The 12,215-nt window shown below is 42.5% G+C and overlaps 2 protein-coding genes across 2 annotated transcripts in view; one reads left to right on the plus strand and one right to left on the minus strand.

The window, feature by feature from the left end:
* LOC134826149 (DNA topoisomerase I, mitochondrial-like) overlaps positions 1 to 12,215 on the minus strand; it is a 98,568-nt gene that overhangs the window by 18,781 nt on the left and 67,572 nt on the right. The window lies entirely within an intron of this gene.
* LOC134826147 (protein transport protein Sec24C-like) lies at positions 552 to 11,150 on the plus strand. Its single transcript, XM_063838440.1, has 10 exons — positions 552 to 2,435; positions 2,560 to 2,731; positions 2,953 to 3,482; positions 5,458 to 5,748; positions 7,856 to 8,062; positions 8,412 to 8,624; positions 8,956 to 9,132; positions 9,388 to 9,555; positions 9,896 to 9,987; positions 10,201 to 11,150. Exons 1-10 carry the CDS (start codon positions 570 to 572, stop codon positions 10,622 to 10,624), a joined length of 4,140 nt encoding a protein of 1,379 aa, XP_063694510.1. The 5' UTR covers positions 552 to 569; the 3' UTR covers positions 10,625 to 11,150.

Genomic DNA, 12,215 nt, shown 5'->3' on the forward strand with positions numbered 1-12,215 from the left:
AATTCCTATTAACTCCTGTAACTTTAAACAACATGTTAGTATATCGGCAGATCTCTGAATAAACAGCCTTTAAGGCTAAAGAAATCTTTACTGCCAAGGGCTTAATACTACAATTAGCATAAGAAATAACATACCTAAACTTTAAAATTGGCTTATGAAATTTAGGACTCGAAAACATGTGAGGCAAATTATCAATATTAGAATCTACTTTTATCCCAACGTCTTCTATGAACTTGAAAATATCTCTGTTAATATCACGAACATCATGCTCCCCACTAACATCATCAATACCCTCATTAGATCGACACTCTTGTATAATATCACTTAAATAATAATGTTTACAAATTATAGCGACGTTCTTAGTTGCTTTGTCCACCGGACATAAAACAAAATACTTTCTAATAAACGCTAATTCTTCACAAGCTTTATCATTACTAAACACAGATTTCCGTTTAAGCTGTTTAGGATATTTCATTTTAAGAGCTTCAGTATTCTTCTTATGCCCATTATCAAAGTTTTAGTTCATGTTGACCTGATTTTCACTAACACTTTTTGTAGGTTATGAACTTATGAGTACCCAGTATTCTGGTCCTCCCACCAATGGGGTCCCATTTCCGGGCCCTCCTGGTGGCAAAGCTCCACCTCAAATGATGGGAAGACCGCCGTTTTCCGGGCCGCCCAAGTTCTCAGGCCCTCCACCCAGCTTCAACGGAAGACCAGCGGGACCCCCATCGTTTGCAGGGCATCAAGGTGGCCCACCATCCATGGGACCTCCCTCCATGGGACCTCCCTCAATGGGACCTCCCTCCATGGGACCTCCCTCTATGGGACCTCCCTCCATGGGACCTCCCTCTATGGGACCTCCCTCTATGGGACCTCCCTCTATGGGCCCTCCAAGAGGTCCTCCTAGTAGTGTAGCTTCACCGGGTGCATTCCAACCTCCTACGTCTATGCAGCCTCCCCAGATGATGCAGCCTCCGCCTGTATCACAACCCCCAACTAGCCAGATGGGAAGTATGTCTTTGCAAAACAACCAACCGCCTAAAGCTCCTTCTCCTGCAGCGAACCTGTTTAGTTCGGCTCCTGCTGCTAACAACTCTTTCTTTGACAACCAAGCCCCTAGTGGTCCTCCTAGTGGTAATGCAACACCCACTTCAGCTCCTTCTCCATTCAATGGAGTGCCTGCAACATCTGCTCCTGGACCATTTGGTGGTGCTCCTCCCACGTCCAGTCCATCGCCGTTTGGTGGTGCTCCAGCTCCTGTTTCCAACCCTGCCGCTGCGAACCCTTCACCGTTTAATTATGGACCACCATCTTCAGCTCCAGGACCTTTTGGTGCCGCACCACCAGCTTCAAATGCAAGTCCGTTTGGTGCCGCACCACCAGCTTCAAATGCAAGTCCTTTTGGTGCCGCACCACCAGCTTCAAATGCAAGTCCGTTTGGGGGCTTCCCACCAGCATCTAATAACGCAGGACCACCCACATCTAATCCATCTCCGTTCGGTGCTGCACCTCCATCCTCAGCTGCCTCACCCTTTGGACCACCATCACCGAACCCCGGACCTCCAAGACCAACTCAAGCATTAAACAATGCCCCATTTGCTCCCCCATCGTCAGGAGTGCCGTCTTTCCCGCCTAGGGCACAAGGACCACCTCAGCCATCACCTCCACAACTCAATCAGGGACCATTTGGACAACCTGCAACTTCTAATATGTCTCCGTTTGGAGGACCACCTGGACCCCCAACTTCAAATGGACCTTTCCAAGGATCACCCTCCTCCCAACCAAGTCCATTTGGTGCACCAACATCTCAGCCTCCTATGTCTGCTCCATCAGGATTCGGACCACCACCAAATAGACCAGCAATGGGCCCTCCGTCAACCAATGGTCCACCTACTAGTAACGCTTTTAACCAGCCACCTTCAAGCTTTTCACCTGGTCTACAAGGCTTTGGAAGCCAACCAGGCCCCCCTCAACCGTACTCCCAGCCTCCTGGACCTCCAGGCCCCTATGGAGCGCAACCTGGTCCTAATGGCCCTCCTATGGGAGGTCCTCCTATGGGTGGTCCTCCGACATCGAACTATGGTCCTCCTCCTGGATCAAACATAGGACCCCCTCCCATCATGAACGGTCCACCTCCATCAAGAGGCTATCCCGGGTCAACATCTTCAGGTCCCCGACGTCCTTACCCTTCCAATATTAGTTATGGTGTCAATTCACCAGCTACCCTCACCAATGCTCCAATTCCTCCTCCACCAGGATCGCAAGGACCAGGTCCTAGACACCCCTCAGCTCCTGTCATAGCAAACCCTGGTGCAAGTTTAGTAGGACAACTACCCTCCGTCCCGCAACCAGCCCCTCACCAACCTCCTGCTAAGAGCAGAATCGATCCTGACCTCATGCCTAATCCTCTTGATGTGCAGAAAGTAGATCAGGTAAAAGTCTGCAATAATTGTTAAAAAGTTAGTTTTTATCTCTGAAGACGGATTATACTTTTTGAGAGTCGATATGATTCTTTATTGCTACTTCAGATGATCTCTAACAATACTTTTCTCTCAGACTCAGTACGCAGGGAAGCACTGGGTCACATCAACTCCCGGAGTCCCCCCACTAATCTCAACTAACGTGCCTCTCCTTGATGCTGGCAACTGCACGCCTAGGTTCATACGGTCTGCTTTCTACAGCATTCCTACTACCAAGGAGCTGGCTAACCAGATCAGCATGCCTATCAGTGAGTATTACTTTTTTAACCTCTCTTAATTTAACCTTGGCTGTAGAGACCAATGAATTGCTTAAAATAATGTAAGGACTACGCGGCACCAGATGTAGCTACAGCAGCTGGTGGTTATTTAACTTAAGTGTAACCTGAGCAAGTTTTTTTAAAGCATTTTCATTGTGATTTGGTAAAATGAAGTTGAGAAAATCAGACATGTAACGCCTCCCTCTCCTCAGGTTTTGCGGTACAGCCTTGTGCCCGCCTTGGTCCTGGAGAAGCACCTCTAGCAGTTATTGACATGACCGTCCTTGGAGGACCACTGCGATGTCGCCGATGTAAAGCTTACATTAACCCCAATGTAAAGTTCGTTGACGGAGGACGGAAGTTTATCTGTAACTTGTGCTCTGTGGATACGGAGGTTCCACCAGAGTATTTCTGTAATCTGGATCACACGGGACGGCGAGCTGACACAGCAGATCGCCCGGAACTCAGCAGGGGCAGTTACGAGTTCCTGACAACAACTGATTACTGTAAGGGCAGCTCGTTCCCTCAATCTGCTGCCTACATCTTCGTTATTGATGTGACCTACGCTTCTTTCCAATCTGGCATGGTTCAGACCTTAACATCGAACATAGCGGCTGTGCTGAACAACCTTCCAAAGGAGGAGGGCCAAGAGAAGAGCCCGATCAGAATAGGATTTATAACTTACAACACTCAACTCCACTTCTACAACCTCAATCCTAACCTAGCTCAACCCGCTATGCTGGTAAATTATCTTCACTATTTATTATACCATCTACCTACGGTATGTATATTATACGATCTACCTACGGTATGTATATTCTATAAATTATACAAGCATATTATGTAATGTTAAGCCGTGGTTATGTTACTCAAAGTAAATAATCCAGCTGTTCGGCACGTCATTACTAAGGTTTATATAATTATATGGCGCTGATAATATTGAGGTTGTACAGTATGTCACCGTATTGTACACACTGCATCTTACACACATTCAGACAAGCAGGCTGTTTCATCTGTTATACTAGGTATCTGTACACGACACCCAAGCCACGCGGCGTAGACAAGTGTGGATGTTACAATGATTATTCAATGTTGTAATTATTGTTCTGATGTTTTGTTTGCAAAACAAAAGGGCCGGAATTAAGCTACAGTTTTTGTGAAAACATGACACGTATCATATAGCACAGACACAGTTCCATAAGTGCTAAAAGCTTATTGAACTTGAGTGGTCCAAGTCAGATCCATGTAAAACATCTTAAAATACTTGCGTGTGAGCACGCTTTTCATTGGTTCAGACAGACAAGGAAACACGTAACTCTGGAGCACGGTGTACACTCACGAGTAATGTATATTGTACACTGGTGAGCAGTATACACTGGTGAGCAGTATACACTGGTGAGCAGTATACACTATACACTGGGTACACCTCACACTTGTTATGGCAGGTTACTAGCCATGTACATAACGTGTAAATATGCAATATTAGTAATCATTAGGTGTAGTTCACAAGGACACCCAGTTTTGCCATGCAAGGTACATTGTACAGTGTACACTACATAGTAAGCACTAATAATGTGCTTACTAGTCACTGGACCCAACCTTACTTGCACGTATGCACAGCTAGGTCAGTAAAGTAATAACCCAATTAGGGGCTGGAGATCAAATTATTTTACATACACTGTTGGGAAATGATGAGATTATGTGTACACGGAACCGACACTCACGTATTATCTCCGAATTGTTAACGTGGCACGACTACATATTCTGCCAGCTCATTCCCTCATACGCAATCAAATACCGGGCATACCGCGATATTATAGACAACATAAAACACTACTTTAAGGTACTAATAGTTAAGGTACTAATAGTTGAGTTACCTACAATTACCCAATATTACACGCTATGTAATGTTACTTCTGTAGATGTTTGGTTTCTAGTGGGATGTTTCAATTTCAATGTTTAATCAAAAGTGAGCGATTGTCATGACGTATCATCTGATACGTGGCAGAATTTACTGAATGAGCAGGATAATAATATGAGACGTAACGTAATACCACATAGAACTCACATCAGGTTTATATAATACACTGCTCCAGGGCTGTAGTAGTAGATGTGTACTACTGTAGAATGTAGATAGTTAACTTTATACTTGCTGGGGCTGCACTATAGTTCATAGAAACATGTTATGTATGTATACTGTTAACAAGCAATGTATTTCCTTTACATGGTATGAACCACAATTAAATGGTAATAATGGTCGGTAAAAACTTCCTAATTTCAATCTTGCTTTGTATAGCAGGATTGTGATGGGAGGTGGACACCTTTCTAAAACAGTGACGCAACACTTACGTCAGTGTTAGTTTCTTTCCTTCATATGATATGCCCTTATAAGATCAACATTGGTGATTGTGACCTGTGTCTTTCCCCGGATACCTTAAATTACATTACAAACAAACAGATTGGGATCTGTGGGACACGGTAAATTGAGGTACGGTGTGAGTTTTGACGGTAGTTAAAACTGTGTGTGAACGAAATATTTTGTGTCTACGTTGAAATATGATACCAAGCTTAACAAATGACCCTCAATACTGTAAAACACAAGACACAGTGTGACACTAATTACCTAATCGTCAGACTCACATTATCAGGGTACAACATGTACTATTATAATTATAATGAGTGATGATGACGTCACACTAATGACGTCACCCTCCCAGGTACAACCAGACATGTCGGAAGTGTTTGTTCCCATGACAGACGGGTTCCTGGTGACAGTAGAAGAAGCTCAGACCCACCTCAAGACACTGATGGAGCTGATACCTACTCTCCACAGTGCGGAGAAGAAAGCGGAGAGTGTCATGTTGCCTGCTATTCAGGCGGGGTGTGCTGCTCTCAAGGCCGCTAACAGGCCCGGGAAAATTATCATGTTCCACAGTTCGCTGCCAGTTGCACCAGGACCTGGACAGTTGAAGAACAGAGAGGATAAAAAGTTACTTAATACTGATAAGGTGAGAGTTTAGTTCGATATTTGTAATGATTTGGTGACTGGTTCATTTTGAAATTAATATATTATACACCAATATATTATAACCAGTAATGTTTAATATTTACAAATGTAGGTTATCAAGTCTTATTCATATATTTACACATCACATTCAATACTCGGTGTCTTCATAATATTACATAGAACAGTGAGAAAACTGCCATCATATTTGATCGATGTCATTGGGTTCAAACTCCAATATCGAGTACACCCCTCTACTTCTTAGGTAAAGGTTAGCAAATTGATGCTTCATGAGCAGATATTGTCTGTCAGTTCTCTGCTCTGTTCCGTCTCACCACATTTCACATCCTCCATTTTATGTGATTGATTATGTTTCATATTATCTTCCTGCTGAGGGGATGGGTCGTATTTTGAACAAATATTCTCTGTTGAAGGGTTTTGGGCAGGAAGGGATGTCTCCACAGAGAGGGTCGTCTCCACATGGATGGATGTCTCCACAGAGAGGGGTGTCTCTTCTTCTTTCTCCTCGTTTACGAGAGACAGTTGTCTACTGTGGGTTCTGTTGTGTTGCTTCAAGTGATCCTTTCTTCCAAACTTCTTAAAACACTGAGAAAATAAGATATGAAAGTACTTTCATAGATATGTCGTGTATATGTATAATGTATATTGTATATAATACAATATACACGGTCCATTTTTACAATTTTATGGAAAAGCGTGCCGAAGAAGGTTTTTGATCTAGCATCCCCCTAATTCTTAGTTACTTACCTTGTTGCACTGGTAAGGTTTAAGACCAAGGTGTATTTTCTCATGACGTGTTCTCTCCTCATTCCTCCCAAAAGTCTTGTTACAGCTAGGGTAGGAGCACTGAACTCGTCTCATCACTCCCTGGGGCACATATTTCAGATTACTAAGCGGCACATAATATTATATTATTGTATTAAATTAGCAACACTAAACGTGTCTGTTATAGAGTTGCCAATGTATTAGACTCTGGTCTGATGAGCTTATAATAGAACCTGCCTGTCACCCTAATCTCTAGTTATTACACATCTCTTCTCAACAACTTTATAACATTATAAAGAACAAACTTTAGGACATTATAAAGAACATTATAAAGAACAAACACAAGTTTCTCACCCATTTTCCTTGCGTAGCCCCTCGTCTCCTGTCAGCTCGATGTATAGCACTAAATCTGTTGTGTACTCCAGAATTGAGCCGGCCATTAAACCCACTGATACGGCTGTGAAGCTGCCAGGGTAGCGTGTAGCCCGAGCACCACTGGTCCAATAAACTCCTCTCGTACATGAGCGAGTAGTAGCTGTACCACGGGTCCCTTATCAGTCCCCGCTGATTGGCTGTCACCATGTCACGTGATGTCAAACCAAGGCTGTGATTGGACGGTTTCCTGTCGTGTTGGAAGACGATTCTAGGAGCAAAGATGCGAGCCATGGTGTGGTCAACTGAGGGAAAACAGCGACTAGAGAAAAGTTGTGAGAAGAAAAGTGGCGAGGTCTTGTGATTGAGACCTAACGTGCCTTGTTCCCTCGTATCTATTGCCCTGACCTTGCCTACTGTTCACAGCCTGACGGCCTTAATCTGCTCAGCCAATCACAACTCTCCTAGGGTTTTATCCACCAATCAGATCTATCAGTTTCCGTCACGTGACGCTGGGAAGGTTTAATAAATTTGCCCTGTGGGAGGTAGATTCGAGGGGGTAAAGTACTTGTTAACGTGACCAAACATATCCCTCACCCTGATTGGTTACATCATGTCACCTGGCTGAATGCTAGTCTACCCATTGGTCAGTTTCCCACCTTGATACGTGATGGCGAAGGTGTGCAGGGAGGGAGAGGCTAGTTACAGATAAAAGAGGCTTGAAAATGAATTGTTTTTCTCTCAAAGTTAGGTGGTGAGCCAATCGTGGGACTTCATGAAATCCTCCTAATTTCAATGATCTGTTCGCTGAAATAATTCCGTTCAGCCTGGACGGAACTCCACCTCAATATGCTAGTCTCCCTAGTCTCATTTATCATGCAACAATTACACCATGCTCCGAAAGATGATTATACCACTGATTCCCAAGAATAACAACCATTCTCCCTTGTCAGGAAGCAACTCTGTTAGTACCTGCGGATCCAATATTCGAGAAGACTGCCCGGGAGTGCGTGGATGCAGGAGTTGGGGTGGACATGTTCCTCTTCCCGCACGCGTACGTTGACGTGGCCAGTATGGGTAAGATAGCTACGGATACTGGTGGGGTTATTCAGAGATTCCCTATGTTTAGGGCTGATGTGGACGGAGAGCGACTAATCCAGGTTAGAAACTATTTGATATTATTTATAAATGTATGGTCTGTTGTTGTTCATTATGTTATAGAATTTCATTTTAAGTTGACTTATACCTGTGATGATGTCCGGAAGCTGCAATTTTAACCACACTCTGGATATAAGCTGTCGTGGCTCAATGCCACGTGACTGATTTAAACCAATCAGATGCCTTGTTTTTGTTACGCTTTCCACGGATCGCACAGTAAACTGTCTGATAGTGTACTGAACTTTTACATTATAGGATGTAAATGTTAAGGGATCGTGTGCAGTGACAGCTCGCACAGCTTCCAATCGAAAGGTTGTCATAAGTTCTAAATTGTAAAACACATTTCTTCAGGATCTGGCAATGCACATTGCTGAGCCGTGCGTGTTCGACACAGTGCTGCGCATGCGCACAAACGCAGGCGTCAGACCTGTCGAGTTCTGCGGTAACATGATGATGCAGAACGCAACTGATATGGAGATAGCTGTTATCAAACCGAACTCTTGTATTACTATTGAGATTAAACACGACGACAAACTTAGTGAGGACTTCCAGGCCTACGTCCAGGTAAATAATCTTATAGTTTTTAGTTTCTTACTCTATTGGTGATTTGTTAAGATAATGTGCAGCTGCTTGGCGTTTGTTTCTCGAATTTTCTTCCGGCGCTTTTTGGTACCCTCTTAGTCTGATTATTCCTTATTCGGGTAATATCTTAACCCTACCTATAGACTCATTATATAATAAGGCTGTAGAACGTTGAACTCTGCCAAATCCTGCTGTAACAATCTTGATAACATGTCATTGCAAATTCATTTAGGATGACAGTAAATTTATTAACTAAACTTCAAAAGAATCATATTTATGACACGTGACAAGACCACTGATCACGTGACAACAGGTAGCTCTACTCTACACAAGCATGTCGGGGGTACGTAAACTGAGGCTGCACAACTTGGCACTTCCTGTTTCCAGCAATCTAGCCGACCTTTACAAGTCATGTGACATGGACACTGTCGTGAACTCTCTTACTAAAGAGTTCGGTAAAGCTCTCGTCAGTAGCCACTCCTACAAAAACGTGAGTTTATTTTAGGAACTTAAAGGGAATAAGCGTATCTGTATTATTAGTAAGCTCGTGTTTTATGTATTTTAGTTTTAACCTTAAACGCATCATTCAGCAGAATTATATAAAACTTCGTAACGCCGCACTATATACAGCTATATATACACTATATACACTATATCTGCTACACTGATATAGCTCTATAATAGTGTATAACAATCATTGGTCACTGACTAAATGTGGTGCTTGTTGCTAACTCCCTTCTCTCAGCTTAAAGAGCAGCTGCTGCAGCGAGTTAGCAACAGTTTGGCTTGTTACAGACAGAACTGTGCTGCTCCCTCTCAACCTGGACAACTCATACTGCCAGAAACTCTCAAACTACTTCCTCTTTATTCTCACTGTCTCTTGAGATCTCCTGCTCTTATGCCTTCTGTTGAGGTAAGACACGTGTGGGTAGTGTGTAGTACGGACCTTGCTTTCTCAGCTCATGCAGCTCACATTTGAAATAGGGACTTGAGACATCTAGATGGGCACACTTATATTTATTGTTTGAGAACATTTTGTGAACATTAACATTAATTAAGGTGTACTGTTAGTGCTATATAAAGTGGTACTCAGTGAGGTCTTTTTTGGACAAGGTTTCTTTTTTAAGTGTGACAGGAATATTTTCATGGATTATTAATACTCTGTACTTACGTGAACAGCTCATATTGTCTTTATTTTACAGACAGGTGGAAAATGTTTTTTGCCCGTTCTATTCTCACCGCTTTTTTTACAGGTATCGTTTGATGAGAAGAGTAATCTGTTACAACGACTAGCAATGATGACTGTCGAGGAAACAGAGTTGTTCCTGTACCCCAGATTATACAAGTAAGATAACAGTAAAACTAGTTTATTAAAAGGTTTCTCGTTCTGAAGAAAAGTGTGGAAGGTTCTGGGTTAGGGCAGATGGTGTGAAATTAAATCCTTTAAGGTATAATTTATTAGTGAAGCCACTGTAAATTACGAGGATTGTGACAGATGTTACTGTTGCACTGTTACCTAATATTATCTAGATAATTAACATGCCCATTTCCTCTCCAGCTTGAACACTTCCACACTGGGTAACGAAGGAATGCCACCTATTATCCGCTCTTCCTACGATCGTATCCGTGAATCTGGAGCTCACCTTCTCGACAACGGATTAGTCCTCATTCTGTGGGTTGGAGCCAACACTCCCTCCAAGTGGTTACAAGAGGTGATGGGTGTTACAGTCCTGGATCAGGTGGATCCAACTGTTGGGAACTTGCAACCCTTCGATAACCCTACCTCCATTCGAATACGAGGTATTATCGATGAGATTAGGGTTAAAAGGAAGCAACATCTGCGGTTAAATGTTGTCCGGCAGAAGGATAAGACCGAACATATATTCATGCAATTTTTGGTGGAAGATAAAACTGAGCTGGGGATGAATTATACTGATTTCTTATGTTCGGTTCACAGGGAGATTAGAAATATTTTAAGCTAGAATTTTGTTTAATCGACAATATCTGCTGTTCCGTTGTTGATACACACAGACAAACTTTGAATCGTGTTTTTGTTCAAAGTAAATTGAGAGGTGAACTGTAAAAATGAGATCTATCCGAGAAGTCTAAAGTTAGCGTTAAACCCAGACCTGTACAAAAGAATCTGTAGAGTTGTGTACCAGATTAGTTGAGGTGATTAGATGTTAAAATGAATATTGATTTTTCTGTAATTTAGATAATTATATGATTAAAAAGTTGGTGATACGGGATTTCAACTCTTAATTTAGGCTAATATAACGTGACGTTTTATATTTTTCGTCCCGTATCACCAACCCGGTTAGTGTAGTTGGGTCACAAAAGTTTTTATTGCTTTTAACATTAATGTCTGAAAGTAACTTTACCTTATAACAGTTCATAAAAGCTTTGAAGCATTTGATTGCAGGAATAATTTGCGATTAAAGAGTATTGATTACTTAAAATGCTTTTGTATATGACCACTCTGGGAAAGTTTCAGATTTTCTTTGTTGATGTAAGAATAATCTTTCGCCATAACAAATTGATGGTTCAATTAAAGTGTAAATTTGTTCAACTGCTAGAAAAATACATAAAATGGAATTGTTGCCGTGATTTGAAACTAGTTCTTACTTTTTGGGTGTTGCACAACACGTAGATCTTGCAGCGTCACACACCTTGATTTGTAAACTTGTTGTAGCGCGCGGAACGTTTTGAAATATTGAAAGTTCAGATGCTACCAGCAATTTGCGCTTTTCGTGGCTGCACTGCAGCGCACTGCCCAACCGAACGCGCGCTACGCGTATTTTGTTATAATAAATTAATGGCTATCATAAATGCTATCAATATCTGCAACGTAGCCACTAGCCAATGTAATAATTATCCTATTATGGACCTGGAAACTGTGTGATTGCAAAATGTATTCCAATATAAATGAAATAATTCTGTCGGACCCGGTATTCCGTGGACCAAGAATTAGTGTCACCAATCATAGGTGATAGGCAGTAACCTTACCTGGGGACCTCAGGCTATTATGTTCATAAACATGGATGATAATTAATCACTCTACACTCGACTGTCACGTGACTTTTTCAACCCGTTCTCTAGCTGGTCCTGAACGACTATTCGAAACCTTAACCCTCTTATCTTATCCCAACCCTAACCCTAACCCGATCCTTAACAAAAGCATATGCTGAAACCCTAACCCTAACGAGAAATTAGACTAACTTCCTTATACGGTCATATCACGTGATCGAGACAGTTTTTCGCCTATATCTCGTCAGGGGAGCATTTTAACCCTATGTCATGGGGGGTGATTCGGAATCAGCGTCCGAAAATACATCGATTGAAGTTGGTTTCAACTGTCGGGGGCCCTTTTAGAACAATCTCGAAGATCGACTGTAGAGTGATTTAGTACGCTCGCATAAACATAGAGATTCGGCGGAATGACAGGCGCGCTGAGCGCGGCCCAGTAAGCAGTAACCCAGAGGCTTCTGATCTCTGATACTGCCGGACTGGGCCTACCGCCTGGGTCAAACTTTCTGACTACCAACTATTGCTAATACCATTAATACTTAGTAC

This window comes from Bolinopsis microptera, chromosome 1 (assembly GCF_026151205.1).
Source record: "Bolinopsis microptera isolate Bmic1 chromosome 1, MBARI_Bmic_1.0, whole genome shotgun sequence".
In the NCBI taxonomy this organism is placed as follows: domain Eukaryota; kingdom Metazoa; phylum Ctenophora; class Tentaculata; order Lobata; family Bolinopsidae; genus Bolinopsis; species Bolinopsis microptera.

Bases quoted from the DNA above. Each gene is read 5' to 3' on its own strand.
- LOC134826147 (XM_063838440.1), top strand. From the start codon at position 570: ATGAGTACCCAGTATTCTGGTCCTCCCACCAATGGGGTCCCATTTCCG. The intron at 3,483-5,457 runs GTAAATTATCTT...TCACCCTCCCAG, and splicing joins TAGCTCAACCCGCTATGCTG to GTACAACCAGACATGTCGGA. The intron at 8,063-8,411 runs GTTAGAAACTAT...ACATTTCTTCAG, and splicing joins ACGGAGAGCGACTAATCCAG to GATCTGGCAATGCACATTGC.